General features: G+C 36.1%; 1 protein-coding gene across 2 annotated transcripts in view; it reads left to right on the top strand.

Annotated features, from left to right (window-relative positions):
* The first annotated feature begins 2355 nt into the window (after positions 1–2355).
* Positions 2356–22098, top strand: part of SLC35D1 (solute carrier family 35 (UDP-GlcA/UDP-GalNAc transporter), member D1) — a 36078-nt gene continuing 16335 nt past the window's right edge. For both annotated transcript variants that reach the window (XM_004679093.2, XM_012722795.1), the window contains exons 1-8: positions 2356–2591; positions 3348–3381; positions 3479–3565; positions 4224–4291; positions 6076–6147; positions 6780–6848; positions 9075–9177; positions 11252–11344. In XM_004679093.2, the coding sequence (XP_004679150.1) occupies positions 2389–2591; positions 3348–3381; positions 3479–3565; positions 4224–4291; positions 6076–6147; positions 6780–6848; positions 9075–9177; positions 11252–11344 (729 nt within the window). In that variant the 5' untranslated portion in view covers positions 2356–2388. The remainder of the gene's footprint in view (positions 2592–3347; positions 3382–3478; positions 3566–4223; positions 4292–6075; positions 6148–6779; positions 6849–9074; positions 9178–11251; positions 11345–22098) is intronic.

Here is a 22098-nt window from a genome sequence, read left to right as displayed (position 1 = left end):
TCCGGGGCAGGCGGCAGGCGGGAATCGAACTCATGCGGAAGTGGCTTCAGATTCTCAGTGCTGTGCTTTAACCCGCTGCGCAACCAGGGAGGGCCATAAGCAAGTAATTTTAAAGCTGCTATATAAAGGAGTTGCACAAAGTTAGAGGCAGGGAGGGGCAGCAGGAAAGAAGGTTCCTGGAGAGAAAGTAATGTTTCCCTTAACTACTAAGGGAAAAGTAAGAGTTTGCTAGGAGATAGAGAGGGATGGGAGAGATAAAGCATCCCAGATGGAAGGAATAATGGATGTGAAAACACAGAAGCAGGAATCTATATTGTTCTTCAGGTAACTGGATTTGACCTAGCTGCAGTTTAGGGAGGGAATACGGGGAGTGACTGTGGAGATGTAGGCAAGAGCACATCACGGACCCCCTCCAGGCAACAATGTTAAAAACTTCAAAAACTGGGCCAGTTTTTCTTAAGGCCATTAGAAGAATATAGCTGTCCCCAGAATAACTCAAAAGATATAGATCAAAAGACGTACATACAATGGAATATTGTCCAGCCTTACAAAGGAAGGAAATTCTGACATGGTTCATTGTGGATGAACCTTGAAAACATTATTCTCAGTGAAATGTCCAACAAAAAATATTGTATGATTTCACTTATCTAACATACCTAACATAGTTAACTTCATAGAGACAAAGTAGAATACTGGTTGCTAGCAAGTAGGGAGTAGGGAAAGATAGGGTGTTATGGTATGTGTTCCTATGAGCTGGCTAAAAGCTGCCCATTTATGGACAACTATAACCTATTTGTTGCCTACAAATCAGAGCAGAAAATTCCTTGACTACCTACTATCATGATCAGGCCTGAGGACACCTAGGCTGCTGTTGACCTGATTACATGACTATCTCCATGGTGGTTTTGGGATAACTCTGAATGTGATAAAATCAAATACTTTGCTGATGCAAATGGCTCTTGACTATGGCCACAATGTCCCCTTCCAACACCTTATCAAACTCTCCCATTCCTATCTCACCCTCCGGGACTTCATTCCTCATAGGAACAGCTTTTACTAGCTTGTATGCTTTCAATAAATGGCACAAGAACTTCTGCTCAAGTAGCAGTCTTGCCTTGCAAAACTGCTCCACATCTGCTGTGTCCCTCATTGTGTTCCTGCTACAAAGCAGCAACAAAGTTCCTGCCACATTATGGTTTATTGGTAACAGTTTGAGACAAAAAGATAGTAGTGATAAGAATTGCACAATGTGAACGTACTTAATGGCACAGAATTGTACCCTAATAGGGTTAAACGGTTTTTAGATGAAAAACATTAAATAATAAATTTTACATTATATTTTACCAGTTTAAACATATGGGGAAATTTTTAAAATACTCAATTTTTTTGTATGAAAATTAAATGTCATCCCTTTGCTTAAAGCTGGTCCTAACTTGTGTTTGGCATATACTAATGGCTATAATTTACTAAAAACTAGTTTTGTGTCAGCTTTCCATCCTAAAATGAGATTCAGGCTCAGAGAAAAGCACACAGGAGTGGGAGGCATTTCTAAGAATTCTAGAATTTCTAGAATTCTAGAACTCAAATTCCAACACCTTGCTCTTGCATCAACTCCCAATCATTTGGTTATCTTACCACTTTTTTGGACATGTGGACATTTATCTTAAATAATTCACCCTTGAACTGCAAAGCACTATTTGGTGTTTTCTGAGTTTATAAAACTCGGAAAAGGCAGAATGAAATGTTTGCTGGGTGTTTACTGCTAACCTGCATCTGACATCCTTCAAGGGTTCTGACCCTCTGCAAAAGCTCAAAAGAGCATGCAAAATGAGTCTAGATGCACGCACCGTGCTAACAACCCAAACCAGCCACCTGCTACCATGTGGCGCGGCCCGCTCCCAGGTTGTGGTAGTTACCGGGAGAATGCGGCTTAACTTAGCCCGTGCGGCCGCTCAGCTTTCCTTACCTCGGGACCAAGCCGCCTACACCCCGCAAACAGGCGCGCAGGCGCACTGTGCCGCGTAGCTCCACTGCGGTGCTGCCGCTCGGGGCGTCCCCCCGAGTGGCTCCCCCCTTCGCCCCAGAGTCGGTGTCCCTGCTCCCTTTCCGAGGCCCCTTCGACCGAGCCCAGGCCCCGCCAGGCGCGGCCCCCTCGAACCCTCTGACCCCAAGTTGCACAATGCCCGAACAAAGTCCCCAGGGGTGTGAACCCCGGCGTCCCGGCCCCTGGGCGGGGACGGCCGGCAGCCGTGCGGGGATCCGACGCGGCGAGGGCACAATCGGCCCAACCTGCCGACTCCAGCACCACAAGTCTCCGGGGAGCTGCAGCGGCTTTAGGCCCCCACACCGCTCCCCTCATAGGCCGCCGCCGCCGCCGCCGCCTCAGCTATGGCGGAAGTTCATAGACGTCAGCATGCCCGGGTTAAAGGAGAAGCCCCCGCGAAATCCTCCACACACAGACATGAGGAAGAGCTGGGGATGGCGTCGGCCGAAACGCTGACCGTGTTCCTGAAGCTGCTGGCCGCCGGGTTTTACGGCGTGAGCTCTTTCCTGATCGTGGTGGTCAACAAGAGCGTGCTCACCAATTACAGGTAGGGCCGAGGCGGCTGCGACCGCGGCCTTGCACAGGAGCAGGCGACAGCGGCGCGCCCGTCTCCCTGGACTTCGGCTGCCAAAGTTGAAGCTGAACAAAGTTGGGCGGGAGCTGGGGAGGGCGGGTGGCTGACGCGCGGGCCTCTGGCTGGGATCCGCTCCCCGCGCGGAGCTCGGGCGCCCAACCTGCGCCGGGTGCCGCGTGGGGAAGGCGCCTGCCGCGGTCGCGGTGCAGCAGGGGAGCGAAGTTGTTTCTGGACTTTTTGGCCCCAGGGCGTGCGGAGATGGGGAGGGATGCCCGCTCTCCGCTGCAGCTCGCGCTGGGATCCGGGATTTGGAGTTCAGGGTTTCGCTGTCAGCCTCTCGCTGTCAGCCTCTGGGGACGTGCGCATCCTCACGCCCGTTAACGGGATTCAGATGCAATCACTGGAACCCCAAGGCTGAAGCATTTTGTTTGCAAGGTGTGAAACCGTTGGGGAGACCTATGTCTTTACTTCCGCGAAAAACCGGTTGCAGGCAACCGACTGAAATTGAAGAATTGGACTAGATGGGACAAGTGGCCGCCGGAGGCTACAGATTCAGCAATGTTACCTGACAACTATAGCTGGGAGTTTTCTCACCGGTTTGCTTTGGAGAAGGGGCGGCCGGTGGGGTGTATTGTATCCCAGTGCATTTTAAGGTTGCAGATCTGCACATTTAATTCAGAGCAACCACTGGGTTTTTCTGACTCTTTTTTTTCTTTACCGTTTCTGTAGATTTCCCTCCTCACTATGTGTTGGACTTGGCCAGGTCAGTTGGAATCTTCAGCTTTACGGGGTTTATGTCGTTAGAACTTCTCTGTGTGTCTTTATATGTAGAACAGTGAATCTGTGTTCTCTCTTCACAGATGGTGGCCACAGTGGCAGTTCTCTGGGTGGGAAAAGCGCTCAGAGTAGTCAAGTTTCCTGACCTTGACAGAAATGTACCTCGAAAGGTAAAACAGCAAAACAGAAACACTTTATATTCTGAAAATAAGTCACTTGTGTTTTTTTTTATTAGTGCCTTGCATATTTAAAAATTGTAGCCTTAAAATCATAGAGGGTATATAAAAGTGAAAAATAATTGTAGTGATGTTAAAAAAAAACCCCACAATTTCTTTGAAATGAAGGAAATAAAACTCTAGAATATCTTTTCCTTCATGAACACTTGTTGGGAGTCCAAAGTTTTGCATTTTCCAGATTCATCTAATCTAGTCATGTATTCTGCATTCATTATTCTTTGGGCTTATTTTCTTACTATTTTTGCTTCTGTTTGACAATACTTGAGGATAAATTGCCCTTTTTCTGCTGACATGAGTCATTATTGTTATCATATTTAAAACAAATGATAGTTTTCTCTTTGTGGATTGATCAGATACATGTTTTTGTTTCTTTTCCCCCTTCATTTCTCCCTCTCTTTCTTTTCCTTACTAGTGCTGTTTATCCAGGAATAATATTTGGGTGACTCATGGGTCCAAAATTGTATATGAGAACTAATCTTATGCTGTGAGTGGAATGAATTTGATCATATAAACAAAACTGTTTCTGTTTGAAAGGACCTTGTTTTAGCTATCTTTATTATTGAGTTTTGTTATCCCTTTTTAAATTTTCTAGACGTTTCCACTACCTCTACTATATTTTGGGAACCAAATCACGGGACTGTTCAGCACAAAGAAACTGAAGTATGGATAACTTTATTTTACTAGTGAGGTTAATATAATGTATTCTTAAAATTGTATGTGACTGGCAAGTATTTAACACTTTTTGATTATAGAAATAGTGTTTTGATTCTGGAAATAGTGAAAGGGCCAGTAAAGTTCTGTTAGTAGATAATGGAGATTATATAGTAATGAAGATTACACTTTTTAAGTTTGAAGAGGGTTTTTTGTTTTTACTCTTCCCTTTGATGATACAGGCTTAGACAGTTTTAAAATGCTTTCATTGGAAGCATTTTCACTAGTTTTCTCAATGAGTGGTAAGGAATATATGCTAGACTTCTAGGATATCAGTTCTTTAATACCATTTATAAATATCATGCTTTAGATAAATTCTACAAATAAATCACAGAAGGATATGAAGACTTTCTTTTTCTTTTAATTGAGGTGGTTAAAATAACATTTAATTGGAACTTTGATACAAATATAATTGACATTTTACCCATGGTAGTATAACTTTAGAAGCAGCATAGAAAGAAATACTAGCTCTCTACTCCATGACAACACAGGCTTATTATACTTTAACCTCCCAGTTTGTGACTTCTCTTAAGGAGTGTTGTATGTACTGGGTGTATGTAATACTAAAGCTATTTATAGGGACACCATTTAACAAAAACCCATAGCTTCATTACTCCCAAAGTGAGCTAAACTGGCATAATGGATGATTTGTAAAACAGGATGGGGAAACCTCTAAGGACAAGAGACAAAGGATTTTTGTATTTCCTTTTTAGAACTGGATACCTGACAGAATGAGCATGATGGTATCTCTGGGAAAGGTTCTATGGAAGTCAAATTTATCACGAGTGGGGTGTCCTTTTCCATCTCATTAGCCGTTTGGAAAGAAATGCAGACCTGCTACAAAGCACTGCTTGTATAGTTTGCTCTTTTTCATCCATTGTCATCCCTCCATTCATTCACATTCTATCTTTGATTGTCAACCTAAGTATTAGACTCTTGAGTGAGTTGAGATATATTTCGAAATAGCTATATTACAAGAGGTTGTATGTTTGACCAGTGTAAGCCAATATTCTGGTAGTTTAGAGGAAGACAAAATTACTTCCCCAAGATGGCAATCAGGGATGGTTTCATGGCCCAAGATTTTCAGGTATCATTTGAAGGTTAAAGAGAGAGAGTAAAGTTCAGTCCATTGAAGGAAAGAGAAAAGTTGTTTCTGTTAAAGAGCAAGAGTCAGTCTTCAGGGTATTTATGTAAGAAATGGCAAAATTAAAAAGTGAATATTACTAGTTTTTGGTAACATATATAGAATTTCTACCAATTTATAGTTATTTTGGCATTTATAATTTTTCATAGTTTTAAAATAGCAACCCTTTCAGGCTTTCAAATAAAAGTTATTTCTAGAGGGAAATAAAAGCTTATTTAATCAGATCAGTCAGCATGGAAATTACATAACAGGAATGGAGAGATTGACACTATTTTAAAATAACAAATTCGGGAATCTTATTTTAAACTATACTGATTACCAGATGGAAAAGTGGGGGAGAGAGGAGTACATAAAGTCATGGAACAGAATAGGACATTAACCCTGGAGTTTTGATGGAGAGTGAGTGAAGCAGTATGCACATGTGGAGGTGTAAAATACCCCCCCTTCAAATGACACAATAATGTAAAAGACTGACAAATTAATAGAATTGGGGGTGGGAGAGAATCTCTCTTTAAAAAGCTGTTTTTTTTTTTTAACTTCATTTCAGCTAATTTAATTTTTTTTTTTTTTTTTTTTTTTTTTTTTGCAGCTTGCCAATGTTTACAGTTCTGAGAAGGTTCTCCATCCTGTTTACAATGTTTGCTGAAGGAGTTTTACTCAAGTGAGTTAAATTTTCTAATATATCCAGGCTTTAACATGTTATAATTACCTTGAAAAGATACCTAACACATGTGAGATATAAAATTATTTGTCTTGTTTCGACCTTCTTTTAAGATGTTTAAACAACCTTTTGCTTTAGCTTCAGGAATTTATAGTTTCTGGGGACAGTGGATGTGAAGTTGTGAATTGGAATTGGGGATCTGAACATTTTTGAAGAACTATGCTTTCAAGAATTTCTATGCCAACTTCTGCCACTTGGTGATTATTGGTATATGTTTTAAGTATTGTTCATATGGTCACTACTTTTACTACAATTGTGTGACCTTTTTCTACTTAAAGAATTTCTGACTTGTGAAAATTCAAATTCACTAATAATAAAAAATGAAAAGTATATAATTATTTACATAAGAATTTAAGTTTTGCGTCATCAAAGGAGTTCTTTTTAACATCCAGCCCCTTGGAAACATTTAATATATGTTCATTTATAGTTTTCAAAAATAAAAATTATATATATATTAAAAATATTATATACATATAGACGATATGTCATATTTTTTGACCTATGGTATAAAGTAAGTCCTTGTAAATAACTAAAGCCAAATGTTTATATTTTTAAATTATTTTATTTTATAGGAAAACTTTTTCTTGGGGTATTAAGATGACTGTATTTGCAATGATTATTGGAGCCTTTGTAGCTGCCAGGTAAGATATGGGCCTATATAAAGTCTATGAGTACACAATGGAAAGTACCAACACTTGTTGATAATGATAAGATTATTTTTAAAGGCTAAGAATCATGTCTTTGTAAAACATCCAATTTTACTCTCAAAAGTTAAACCTTTATGACTGAATAAAATCAAGCTTGACAAAATCATATTGTGGAGTTTTTTGAAGAACTGTGCTTTCAAGAATTCCTTTTTTACATTATTCTTAAGTTTTATTTTTAAAATGCACAGGGAAAAGGTATACCCAAAGAATCAGAAAAGTGAAATAATGGCTGAAAGCTACCTACAGCATTTTACTTAGCCAATGCTCATGCCACCAATTCTGTTTAACATGTATTTTCCTTCTGGGAGTTCCAGGTACTACTTCTTGATTGGTCAAATTTGTATGATTTAGAGTTATAAAGCTATTTTTATTTATGAGTACATACTGACACCATTAGCACTTTGTACATATTATTTCTCTGTCCTTCATAAAAACTCTGTGAGCTAGGGGTATAATTTTCCTGTGTTACAGTTGAGGTAACTAAAATCTAAGTTTGGTAACTTATTCAAGGTTACACAGCCAGTAGGTGACAGAATTTGAATCTCTGCCTGACAGCAGAGCCTGTGTACTTTTATAAACCATGTGGTATTCCTTTACTTTGCATGCTGCTGGAAAAAAAAGTCTCAGAAGAGGCAAATTAGAATGTATTATTTGTCCTGTGTATATTAAATAATAGAATTGCTTTATTTGGCCCCACATAAGCTATATCATAAAGCTCTTTTCCATTATTCTTAACTTTTATTTTTTAAATGCACAAGGAAAAGGTATAACCAAAGCTATCTACAGCATTTTACTCAGCCAATGCTTATGCCGCCAATTCTGTTTAACCTATATTTTCCTTCTGGGAGTTCAGGTACTACTTCTTGATTTAGCTCATTTACCTTCATGTTATCCTCACTGTATAGGCAGAGGGGAAAATAAGTTAAATTTTATTTTACTAAATCTCCATGTGAAATTTTACTCTTAAAAAAAGGAATATGGAGTCATTGGTTACTAGAATTTGGTTTTATAACTGATTGCATTTCCCTCTAGTTTTATATCGCCTACTTGGAAAAAGTTTGATTTTTTTCCTTCCTACCACTGAGACCCCTGACTCTCCTTTTAGAGGTGCCTGCTAGTCTTTGAAAAATTTTCTTGAAGCTGGTGAAACCCAAAATTGAAACAAATAACAGGGTTCCTCAAAGTTTACTCTGGCCTGCAAAAAAAATCTCAGAGGAGGATTGCTACCTAGTCCAGCCCTGTCTAATTGGAATGTTTTATGCTGAAATAAGATTGAGGATGAGAATCTGAAATTAGAGGACTGTCAGGCTGCTCATAAGAGGGTGTATGCCTTAGGCTGGTCCTACCTAAAATTGTGAAACAGCATGGAGCACATCAGAAGTCCAATTCACATAGTGGTTAAGCCATAAATATATGCTATCTTTGTAAAATCACAGAATGTGGGACCACTATTTTAGATAAAGTGATGAAATATGTTGAAGGCATATGTTTACTAGATTTTTTTACCTATTCTGTTCAGTTCACTAAGTTATTATTTTGCATCTAGGGCTGTACAATATACTCAAAAACTTCAGTTTCCCTAATTCTGCTAGTTGCACCTTACAGGCTAATTACACAATTAAGTATTTGAATTCTTACCCTGTGTCTAGACACTGTTGTTTATCTCAGTTAGAACTTACTATGATCCATATACCATAAATTCCATCCAGTGGCCCAAACTCCGGTGTAATACAGTCTTTTTGTGTAAACCTTTGGAAAATGACAGTGTTACAATGTTATCTTTTTTGGTTTTCTTATCTGTGCAATTGAGCTCTCATGCCTTCTGCCTGCTTCAGATGTAGTGAAATGTCGTTGGTTGTTTCCTGCTTTTTGACTTTGAATAAGGAGTAGTGTACTACTAACAGACATAACTGATCATTGCTAATGATTGTGTTAAAGTTAACTCTGCTAATTAAACTAACTTATTTCTGAAGACTCCCTGATAAAGCATGGAGCCACAGACTCACCAAGAATCAAGAAGTTCTAGTAAATAATAAAATGTCTGATGTTCATTTATCTAGATAAGAATATGTTCCTGTATTGTAATTCAGGTCTTTTTTAAATTAAATGTATATTCTTTAAACGTAAGTTATTTTTTAATTTTATTCTTATGTTTTACAGCTCTGACTTGGCCTTTGATCTGGAAGGATATGTTTTTATTCTGATAAATGATGTCCTGACAGCAGCAAATGGTGCATACGTAAAACAAAAATTAGATTCAAAAGTAGGTAGCAATCTAAAGCTTTCTTAATAGGTTTTTGCCAGTGTTGTGAATGATAATGTCAATTCATCAGGGAAAAGTCAGGGAGTAAAGAAAAACACTGAAGAGTGATAGGAAAGATATAAGGGATCTCTGACGGTAAAATGCCTATATTTTACCTTCTCATTTTACCTTGCTCACGTATGAACCTTTATTTTTTAAATCGTTAATTAATTGTTAGTTGACAGATTTTATTGTTGGCTTTTCTTGCAAGGATTGGGTGAATATTAACGGTGAGTAGGATAGAGAAAGCCAGGTGTTGATTACAGAAAAGTGTCGTAAGTATTCATGACTATGTTCTAGAGAAGTTGGTGAGGAATATGGACAAAAGAGAGAGATTTGGAAGCCTTGAGCAGATCTGAGGAGAAATGAGGAAATGAGTGTTGCCATGGTCTGCAGAACATGGATGGACTTTGGGTGTTTGTCCTACAATAATTTTAGGGTACATTAGAATCTCTCTTGGGGTAACACTGAGTTCCTTGGCCTACCTCTCAAATGTGAACTACATATACCCAGTTCTTTTCCTTCAACTTTCAGCCTGCACACTTGGCTTTTGAAATATTTTTGTTTGTTGCTATATATTTGGAGTATAGAGACCCTAAATTTTATTTTTAAATAGTCAAACAGTCAGAAAGTTGAATATTTGAGTCACATTGCTCTTCCTGCATTGTAGTATGATATTATATTTCTACAAAACTACCTAACTGTAAGAAGCAGCTGTGGAAGTCAACTTTATATAGTAGAGTTGTTGAAGAAATTATCCTTTTTATCATACTGTTTCCTATATAATAGATGATTTTTCTAAGCTGGTACATTTTTATCTCATAATTCAATCTGGTAACTGACCATTACTTTAGCACTTGTTTTCCAACTGATGTTTTCTCCTCAGTCATATGACTTTATCTGCTTAGTTTTAAGGCTGATTAGTTATATGTACAATTTTCTTTTTTTGGAATACAGATCATACAGATGCCCCATCTATTTCATAGTAGTATTAATAGCAGATTTATATTATCTTTGCAGGGACTTTACTGTCTCTAGAAAAGAACCATCAAATGCATGGCCATTCCAGTAACTTTCATTATTCCCAGAAAAAGTTTATTTTGTATATCCTTGAAAAAGTAGGGAAATCGTAAGCAAACCCCATCAAAGGGCCTCATACTTCTATGTGTGGGGCTGAACAAAATGAGCTTACTTTCTACTTATGGTGTGTGTCATAATCTAGTCAGTTTTAGATATTTGTTTCTAGTTTTACAAAGCTGTTTTTGAGAAGGCAGTTTGACTTCGGTGCTCTTTCCACTAACATATTTTAGGCAGATATCACATTTCTATTTTCGCTACTCCTTTACTTTTCTTCATACCCTCAAACTCTGGCCTACTTTTTTAGGTGACTCTGTTTCCTGCTGAATGTCCTGGAAGTGTGGAATCAAAGGTGTACCCATAGTGCTCAGAGATTCTCTGTTTTTTAAACTGTGTGGTGGTATTTGTTGCTCAGCAATATCGAGGGCACAGCTATTCACACTTTGTTTTGGGAGTTAAGAGATAGTAATTTAGTCTTCATTGTCCTTTATAGACACATTTTCAGTGATAGGTCTCTGGGAAGTTATGTTCCATTTGTGTTGGTCTAGGTGTGAGTCTTTGTGTCTGGTTCTGACCACCCATTTCTTGTAAATAGCACTTGTTACGGTTCTGAATACCTCCAGACCAACTTGATGACGTTTCTTTCAATTATGGAAAAAGAAGGAACATGTTGCTATAGAGATCTCTGTATATGGTCAAAATAACCATTTCCCTACTTGCTGCTCAAGAAATTTATTTCAAATAAGTTTAAAATCTTGCAAGTCAAATCAAGCCCCCACCTTTTTTCTTTTTTCGAAAGCTTAGGTTATTCTTAATATTTGCAAGACTTATTACTTAATTTGCTATGCATGCTGTGGGAGAGGGGTGTGTGTATAAAATGAGGGTGATACTATGTATAGGGTTATGTGTATCAGTCTGCTAGGCCCAAATTAAACATCTATTGATTTCACTGTCCTAGGAGCTGGGAAAATATGGTCTGCTCTATTACAATGCACTGTTCATGATTCTGCCCACCCTGGCCATTGCATTTTTCACAGGAGATGCACAAAAGGTAAGGGGCTTTATAATTATGGTTTAATGGGACATGTTTTTGAATTGTGTTATTTTCTGTGGATGAAAGATAGACTTTTGCATTGTTAAAAACAAATATGCTTATTAAGTGACAAAACACCGAGAATTTGCTCTAGCTCGCTACTGTTATGCTAACTTTTTTTCTTATTAGAAGTAGTGGATATTAAAGTGGCTCAAAATATTCTGGCTGTCAACATAAAAATAATGCATGCAGACTAGTGTCCTTTGTGTGTCAGAAAGGAAAATCTACATTTTTACTGAACTAAAAAATAGGGATAGTAGCAAACTGTCCTTGAGAAACAAAAACTCTAAATTAGTAAAATTCTTCAAATCTAAGCAAAAATGCTAGGTATCTCCAGAAGCTCCATTTTTTTGGTGTGTGATTGTCATCCTGGCCTCAATCTCAAACTGTTCTTCCCTTCTCTCTCCCAGGAGCTATTTAGCACTGTGTGGTGACTCAGCCATATAAATAGCAATTAATATAATAATTTACTTGTTTTCTGCAAATGTTTAGCTAAGTAAATCCAAAATAGAGTAGCAAAATATATTCAGAGAAGAATTTTTATCTAAAGTCTGTATTCATTGGAGAAAATTTTGTTAGAATTCACAAAATTTGCAAGCTAAACGCAAATGTGGAAATTTCCAGACCATGATCTCGTCTAATGATTCCCCTCATTAGTTGTCTCTTCAGAATAAATGTGCTGGGATTCACTCTAATGACAGTGACAGTTTCTACACATCAGTCTAAATGTAAACTTAAGGTATAACATTATTGATACATTTATACCGGAATATGATTCCTATTATAGCATTAGCTAACACCTCTATCAGGTCACATAATTATTATTATTATTTTTTTTAGTGGTAGAAACTTTTAATAGTTCTAGTTTTTTAACAAATTCAATATTTATAATACAATTTTCTTTATAACTGTAGAGAAAATAAATGTTTTTTCTCATATCTACAACATTTAGAGAATTGACTAGTTTACTGGACCATGAAAATTTGCCTTAATAACATTTTTTAAAAATTGAGAGAACATGGATTTATAGCACATAGTTATAAATAAATCTTCAGGCCAGTGTGTACATGAGAAAGTTGGAAGAACTAATGTGGTTAGGTATTATACAGTAGCTATTTGAAAAAGCTAAAAAATGAAACAATATTTCTTTATTTTAGGTTGATAATCATTTAACTAGAAGTTACCTGTGGAATTGCAAAACTCCCCCTACCCCCCAGTGAAAGTGCCAGGAAGGATAATGAAAGGTCTATTTTGGAACAGTAATTTTAATGGCAGAGTTTACTTTAAATACTTTCAAGTTAGGGTGATAAACTAATTGTGGAAGCTGAAGTAATTGCTTTTTAATCAATTCCCATAAGTATTTTGGGAATAAATATAAATGTTTGCCCATCCTCACTCTTAATTATTCATTAATATGGTTCTTATAGTTTTACTGGGAGTATAGATAGATACACTGACTGGTGGACTTAAAATCACTGCTCTTTTTCTTCTTAATATGTTCTCCTTCTTAACATCTTCCATTAGTTATTTAGTTATTAAGGTGAATTAGACAGTATTTTTTTTTCTTTGATGACCCATTCAGTATTCTTGGGGAACATACCCCAGTTGACATAAGAGCAGTGAATTTATAGGTTCTATGGGAGAAATGTTTTGGGGGGTATAAAATGGAAGTGGATCATTTTTGTTTTCTTGTCTCATAAAGCTTTCCTTACGACAAAATTAAAATGTAATTGATTTGAATATACAGTGCTATTTTAGTAGGTTATGAATTAAACTAATTTGAAACTTAGGAAGTGGGACTTCTAAATTGAACTGTTCCTTGTGTTACTATGAGATAAGTCCCTATAATTTCCTTTTTAATTCCATTCAAGTAAGTATTTCTGAGCATCTTCCTTGGGCTAAGAAAGCCCTGTGCTTTGGGAATATATGAGAATTATGAGATAGTCCTGGTGACACAAGTAGGACTTTTGACATGCTACAGAGATTGTATAAGCTTGCTCTAGCATTGAAGTATATAACCACTAGTCAGTAATATAAGATTAGGGAGAAACTGGTCTGTGTTAAATATCAAGATTAGCATTTTAAAGAAGTTAGATCTTGGTTTTCTTATTCTCCAAGTGCAGCAAGTAATGCTCATGTTTCTGTGGGTGGGTGTTAGAGATATAACTTAGAGAATTGGTAGAGTGGTTTGCTTTTGTTACGAAGCACTGAAGGACTGGAGGAAGTCTTGATGCCTTAAGTTGTCCAGGAGACTCATAGTATTCTACAACAATGGGTTACAGATTATTTCTTCCACTAGAATGTTCAGTTTTATAGTAACAGGCTGTAAGTGCCTTAAGTGCTCACAAAATGGGTTCACATTACAGAGTGGCATGTGTGACAGGATTTCAGGTAGGAGTGTTCTAGTAAGTTAGGTTCATTTTCAGTGTGTATCTTTTAGATTTTCTTTGTGTGTGTGCTGCACATGTGTGTCTATGAACAAACATGTGCCTCATGTTTGTCTTAATGACACATTTTTAAAATGTGACAGAATTTAACTAAAGCTGTTTCCTGATTACTAATTTGAAATAAGTGAACCTTCTTCTGGCCTTTACTAGTATTTATAGGGTATGATGCCATGTTCCTGAAATGTTTACAGATAAACCATTTTCTGTCATCTTCATTGTATATCTGAGTATGCTGCTATCTGATTTATAGATGTTAAAGGTATTGTTACAGTTTTATATGGCAGAGTTTAGAGTTAGAACCAGTCTGTTTGACTGCAGGTAGATGCCTTCCTTGCTGTTTGCTTAACTGCATCTATCTTGTAAAGCCATTTGTTACCTCCCTGGCTTGTTTTTCTCTGTTTGGATCTTTCATCCTGGGATTTCTACAGATCTAGTTAAGTGTGAGGATGCCTCAGAGTAGTATTAAAAGTGAAATCCTGTTATTTGGCCTTTTTGTTACCCAGTATAGGACATGACCCTGCTTTAAAGGAACTTAGAGTCTAGTAGGGTGTGATCAATAAAGTATAAATTATCTGATAGCTAAGAAGAGGAATAAAGTAAAGAGAGTGATCCAGAAAGTACTATTTGAATAAGATTGGTTAAAATTTTTTTTGTAGTTTCATTTGAGCAGATACTGCACTGAATGGACTGAGACTCATTTGTGTGACATTTTGTAAAGAGTAATCTAGGTTGAGGGAAGAACAACTTCTAAGTATTGAGGTGGCAGTGCTTACCTTGATCATAAGGAGCATTTCCTGACTAGCTAAATGCCAGCAAGAGTAAAGAAAAACAAAATGTTCATTCCAGATGGAACTAATAGCATAAACATCGGAAAATCTGGGAAGACCAGATTCCAGTTTGGCTAAAAGGTGGAAGTCAAAGACTTTGGACATCTTAGAGGAGATGATAAGAAACACTTGTTCAAACCTCATTTCACAGATGAGGAATTCAGAGGGCTCAGGCTCAGAACCCAGCTTTCCTCTATGAGTCATGCTTTCACTCTTCTCACCATGTCTTGCCCTACTTCTTCTAAGTTGGGGCTAATGCTAAACTTAGGAATTTGAAATTTACTGTGATAAACCACTCAGTTTGTGGCATTAGTAATTTGGTCAAGAAAATTTGAGGACAGAATGCAGAAGACCAGAAATCTCCAAATCTGTTCCTGACTTGTTTGAGTTTAGACATATCCTTTCTGCTCTCATGTCCTACTTGTCATGTGAAAGTTGAGTAGATTGGGTCACTGAGTTGCTAGGTTCTCTTCCTGAGGCTAACACAGTTTCTGAAGGTATAAGACATGCCAGTATGGAGACTACACTGCTCTTCTGATAGCTGCTACCTCGGTTTGATAACCAGTGCTGAGAAGCTCCGCTCATCTCATGAACTCCTGGCCTTCCAGACACAGGACCATTTTGTATGGGTGCTCTCTCTGTATTGGCTGAAAAGCTATCAAATATAAATTGCTAAACAAACAAACAAAAAACAAAAAGCATGGTATAAACCATAACAGTTTGTGTAGTATGCTGTCTTTTAGTAAAATTAAAAGGGACAGGTAATTCAGTTCACCCTTGAAGAACAGGGGTTTGTTTGACTATGTAAGTTCACCTATACCTGGATTTTTTTTTCTACCGGCTGGTTCTACTTTCTCAAATTCAGCTATCCGTGGATATCCAGTTGACTTAATACAAGAATGCAGAACCCATGTGTACACAGGACCAACTCTAAGTTATAAGTGGATTTTCGCTTGTGCATTTGTCAGGAGGCCAGTGCCACTAACCACTGCCTTGTTCAAGGGTCAGTTATATTAAATGAAACTATTAAAAGAAAAAGCAAAATGTAAAGTAGTGAATTGGGTATGCTACCTTTTAAGCAAACTGACAAGGAAAAAAATAATGTCCGAATATATATATTTAGTTCACTAACGTATGTGTATGTTGTATGCATGTGTGTGGGGGAGGGAGAGAAAGCAGAGTAAATACAAGTAGGAATGGGAGGGAAATTTTCTGTGATTGATTTTTTAAAATATTTTTTGATTATAATATCATGTGAATGTATTTTAAATTACATTTTAGACACTTCATCCAAGATGCAGTTTGAACAGAATCAGGACCAAATTTTTTTTCTCAAAATTCCACTGCTGTTAATAAATAAAGGAGGTAGAACTTCTCTCTGATAGGATAAGAATCAGGAAGTCTCTAAAACGTAAACTTCCAAGAAAGGCAAGAGTCCTATGGAGTAGTTAGGAATGGCACATCTTTTTTTTTTTTTTTATTACAAAGTTTATTTTTATATCATTTTGCACATTTTTTTCCCCATCTCGATTGTAATCCCTGCGGGTTTCCCATCACCAAATCACCCGAATGGCACATCTTTTAAGGAAAAAAAAAAAAAGACCCAGTTGAACAGCTTATCCCAGTGAGAAATCAAATTGTCTATGTATGTGATTTTTTTTAAAGGTTATTCAAAGTTCTTGAAGTCCTGGACTTAACAGAGAAACTATAGAAGCAATATATTCAGCATTTAGTTTTTTAAAACATGTCTTCTAATTTTAAAATGTTTTCCTTATATATATATAAAATCACACACACACACAAATCTACATACCATGCAAAACCAACTTGTTAATCAAGGATTTCTAGCAAAAATAGATAAAGGTGGAGCAGGTGTGATGAAAGGCTTTCTAAAACTTAAGTTTCGAGACTATGTTTATTAAGACTTGTTAGTTATGGCCTCCAAAAGGGCATGTCTGTGGCACAAAGCCAGTGATTCACAAAGCCACAGGAATTGCAGCCTGGCTTTCTGACAGCACACACTGCTAGGTGTTCTCATGTAGGGATGGAAGAACAGACCCCTTCCTGTAGATCTCACAAGGACAGTACTGTCTCACTGGTTCATTGTATACTGTCTTTTTATATCACTGGTTAAATTACATGGGTTAGGTGAATTTTGCAGGAAAAGTTGCGTATAAACTGTCTCACTGGAGGTGTCTCTTACTAGACATTACTGACTAATGAAGAATATTTTCACTGTTGGTTTAGCCTGCTCAGAGTTTTTGCTCTTTTTTGGGTCACTCTGTGGACCATGAAGATGGATTTTCAAACCCTGAATTAATCTCTCCAAGTAGTGATACACACTTTCTGCACTCACATGTTAAACAAGTGATTTAGAGCGAATATTCTTTAGTTATAAATGACTAAATCTTTTTCTTTTCTTGTATATTGTTTGAATCACAAAATAACTTTTCTGCCATTCTTACTTTGGGGGATATAAGATCAAATGGCCCAGTTTACAGTCTTAAATGTCTTGCTATGATTCATTGGTTTTATACATTGGCAGAGCTAAGTAATCACAGATAATAAAGATAAGTGGGTACTAATTCTTTGCCCAAACTGCGAGCAGGGCCAGAAGTTTTGGCAAATGGCTCCAGCAGTGCAGAGGGTAGGGTTGGCAGCCTTTGATGGTAGGCTCCAAGAACTTGTCTTCCCAAGGTAGAACAGAACCAGGAAGATGATTTCTACAACTGGTGTTCATCTTTTTTAGCAAGTTCTCTAGCAGTTTACTCTCTAAGATAAAGATTCAGTTTTTTCCCCAGTAGGTTTTTGAGGAAAGAATTTACAAAATAGAAGGGTATCATTCATCGACCATTTTTTCTTTGCCATGAGTGGTTTATTTTTAGACTTATAGTAGGTAAGGACACATAAGCAAGACACATAAGAAAATGTCTCACTCATTCTGTAGATTTTGAGATCTTAGAGAAGTTAGCAACTCTTTGTTTTGCCAATATTTCTGGGAATGAGAATGGTTATATGTAAGACTCAGGTGAACATTGAAATTATTTCATGCTGTTCTTTCGGTTAAAGGAGGCAAAATGGTATTAATGTATCTTCTAGTTATTGTTTATTTTGCCTAGTAGTTATAGCACTTTCTGCTAAACCTACTCATAGCTTCCGACTGTTCATCATCACAGTGATCCAGTCAGCCAGAATCAGCTGATTAGAGCCTGCACATGAGATAAAAAAAATGACTACCTCTGGATTTTGTTAGCATCATAATGTATAATAGTGTGATATAGTTATTGGTTATGCTGCTTACTGCCTGACAAATACTTGCTTTCTCCCTTAATTTCCTTAATGTAAGCAACTAAAGAATACCGCCCCCCAAATTTTTATTTAACTAAAAGTCTCATTCAAATAAAATTCCTAATTTTAAGAATGATAGATCCATGTAGCCCAATTTCCCATTCATTTTACCACATATTTTCATGTTCTGATGTGCATCCTTTTGTTATATTACATTATAACCACCAACACCTGTAGAAAAAGCATCTTTGTTCAAAACAGAAGGCCAGTCTAACAAAGCATCTTTGTGAGTTCTGTCTGTAATCATAGCTACCACTGTCAAGGCTGAAGGTTGCAGGCCTTGTGTGGCAGAGACTCCATCTAGTTTTGTAGCATACAGAATGACCACGCTGGTCATTCTTTTTACAATGGTTCTTTATTAGATTTCTTTAGAGGTAGAAATTTTGTTTTAGTTTTTTCACCTGGTTAGCAAAATACATGTTTACTGTGTGTCTATTTTCTCTTAGGAAAAAGAAAATTTACTTGTAAGTCTGTCACTGAAAGTTTAAGTGAATAATGATTATCTCCTCTACATGTAATTTTTTTATATACCCAAAACATCTATTTTTCTTTCTTAACTGATTCTATAAGAAGCAAATAGAGCATACTTTTCTACATTTGTATTATAGGTAGAGGTTTAGAGAGAATAAATTACTTTTATGTTAACCTTACTGAAAACAGAGTTAGAATTAGAACTCCCACTTTTTGACTTGTAATCCAGTAATAATAACTATGTGGAGTCATTAAGAAGAGAAAATTCAGAATGTATCAGCCTGTCTTTAGTTTTCCCCAGTAATACAAATAGAAAGACAATAGGTTATGAATCTGATCAAGGATTGCTAGCTAGATAATTGTGGGAAAGTTACTTAGAATCCCTGAAACTAGAATATAATAGGTTCTAAATTAGTAGTAGTTTTATTGATTTTTATACTATCTTTGTGATAAGGAGATTGGGTTTCATTGTCACATTCATCCTGGAGTTACACTTCTGAGTGATTGCTGCTGGTTCTGTGGTCCAGTCCCAGTGTTCTCAAGGAATTTGTAGCCTCACCAGAGAAGCTGTTCTCCTGAATCCTAGGCTAGTTCTTTACTGTACTTTAATGGTCTTTCATCAAACAGTTCAACACACCTTAAGTAGACTAAACATTAAGATAAACATATCATAAAAAGGAACTTTTCATAATTCCAAAAGGGCTACTATATTAAGTAAACTTAACACACCTGGGTGGGGATATACTTTATGAACAAGCTTCAAAATATCTGAGAAAAACTAACAGAACAGAAAGGATAAATAAATATAGTTGATTTAAGCATTCCTCTTTCAGTAATTGATAAAAACAACTAAAGCAAGTGTATAGAAAACTTGAACACCATTTACCAATTTGATCTAGTTTACATTTATGGAGCATTGCACTCAACAGTATGTGCATTATTTTCAAGTGCACCTGGGACATTTACCGATAGGTACTATGTTGTCAGTCACAATGAAATAATATTGTCAGTCACAATGAAAGTCTTAGTGGTTTAAAAGAATTAAAATCTTATAAAATATGTTCCCTAAACCAAAACAAAATTAAACTAGAAATTAATAACAAGAAATATGAGAAGTCTCCAAATGTTCGGAAATAGATATAGCTGTAAATATCATGAGTCAAAGAGAAAAAGAAAAAAACAATTAGAATATATTTTGAGCTCATTGAAAATCAATATAGCAACACGTGTGAAATGACAATAATACAGTGCTTAAAGGAAAGTTCATAGTTTAAGTAAATGCATGTGTTAGTAAAGAACAAAGATCTGAAGTAAATGATCAAAGCCTTTCCCTTAATCTAGAATAAGTAAGAACAAATGAAACTCCAAGTAAATGTAAAGAAGTTAAGATAAAGTAGTAATCAATGAAATAGAAAGAAATGAAGTTAAAAATTGGTTCTCTGAAAAAAATAATAAAATTACTAAATCATAACCAACTGATTAAGACAAACAGGGAGAATGAAGAACGACATCTTTACAGGGTCTGCATTTACTACATTTATTAAAAGGACAATAAGGTAACATTATAAGCACTATGCCCTAAGCTCAAAAATTGGGTCTTAATTATTAGAACTATGTAGCCCTATTTCTATTAAAAGAATTTAAGTTGTTCATCAAGATTTTCTCAAAAAGAAAACTCCAGCTTCTGATCACTTCCTTAAACTCCAAATGTTGAAGAAAGAAATCGTGTCATTTTTACATAAATTATATACAAAATAGGACACTTCTCAATTTATTTTCATTTTTCCAGCATTACCTTTTACCAAAAGTTGACAAATCATTACAAGGGCAATATGTCACAATCAAGATGTTTTTATTTCAGTAATTAAGATTACTGAAATATCTATCAGTGCAATTCACCACATCAAACAAGAGTAAAATAAAACCATGTCAATAAATGGAGAAAACATATTTGACAGTATTTGATACCTATTCATGAGTTTAAAATTCTCAGCAAACAATGAATAGAAGGGAACTTTCTTACCTTAATAAAGTTTATCTACCAAAAAATCTGTTACTAGTATATGAATGTTAAAAGACTGAATACCTTTTTTACTAGGTTCAGGATAAGGTAAAGATGTCTGCCTTTATATAATGTTCTGAATCAGTATTTTGCTACAGAACCTTATCAGTACAACATAATAAAATTAAGAGATTAAAATTCAGACTGTGAAAATGGAAGAAGTAAATTTGTCCCTATAGCACTATCATATATGTAGGAGATCCTTAGAAATCTAGAAAAGAATGCTTTAAACTAACTTCAAAATTTTGAAATATTAGGGAAAAGTTTTACAAAATGTGTTAATATCTGTACTCTAAAGTTAACAAAATATCACTGAAAGAAATTTGAAAAGATGTAACTTTGTGATTTTTTGGTTTATAAATGTTCATGAATTGGAAGACTTGTTATTGCTAACTTGTAAATTCTCCCCAAATTGACCTGTAGATTCAACCCAAATCCCATGGTTGGGTGTTTTTTGTTGTTGTTGTTGTTGCTTTTTTTTTTGGTAAAAATTGATAAGCTTACTTAAAATGTAGATGTAACTGCAAAGGAATTAGAATACTCAAATTGTAGTTTTGAAAAAGAGCAGGGCTATAGGACCTATTCTACTTAATTTCAAGATTTCTTATAAAGCTATAATGATAAAGATACTAGGTTCAGGATAAGGTAAAGATGTCTGTCTTATCCTGATCAGTAGACAGATCAGTAAAACAGAACAGAGAATCAAGAACTAGAAATAAGCAGTGTGGTCAGCTGTTTTTGTCAAGGTGTCAAAATAAATTAATGAGAAAGCATAATTCTTTCGATAAACAGTGCACAAACAGTTTCAAGTCCTGATGAGACTGTAGAGCAATAGGAACTCTCATACAATACTGATGGGAATACAAAATGGTATTGCTACTTTGGGAAACAGTTTAGTAGCTAAAGGTACATTTATGCACTTACTGGAAGAACTAGTCATTCCATTTTCTAGATATTTACCCAGGAGAAATGAACGTGTCCACAGAGGAACTTTTACTCAGCAGTCCATTACAGCCTTATTCATCACAAGTCGTGGAAACACCAATTTGTCCATTGATTAGTAGCTATCAATAGATGTACAAATAATGGTATAGCTGTAAGATGGAATACTAATCAACAGTAAACTAAATCAATTATTGATACATGCAGTAGCATGAGTGCTTCTCATAAAGTATTATGCCAAATAAAGGAAGCCAGATATAAATCAATACATACTGTACAATTCCATTTAATGCATATGAAATTGTTGAAGAGCAAAAAATCTAGTAACAAAAGTGGATCAAAAGTTTCTAGGGACTGTAAATGGATCTGGGATTGACTGTAAAAGGGCAGGGGAGAGCTTTCTGGGTGGCAACTATATTCCTGTAGCTTTACTGAGGTGTAATTAACATACAACATTGTGTAAGTTTAAAGTGTGCAATATTGATAAATATTATGAGATGATGACCACGGTAGCCTTACTCAATACCTCCATCACTTCACATAATTGCTATTTCTTTTTTTGTGTTTAAGAACAGTTAAGATCTACTTCTTTAAATGTACATTAAGATGTGCTTT

This window comes from Condylura cristata, unplaced genomic scaffold (genome assembly GCF_000260355.1).
Source record: "Condylura cristata isolate star-nosed mole 26May11 unplaced genomic scaffold, ConCri1.0 scaffold00008, whole genome shotgun sequence".
In the NCBI taxonomy this organism is placed as follows: Eukaryota; Metazoa; Chordata; class Mammalia; order Eulipotyphla; family Talpidae; genus Condylura; species Condylura cristata.
This window is presented reverse-complemented; position numbering and strand designations above follow the sequence as displayed.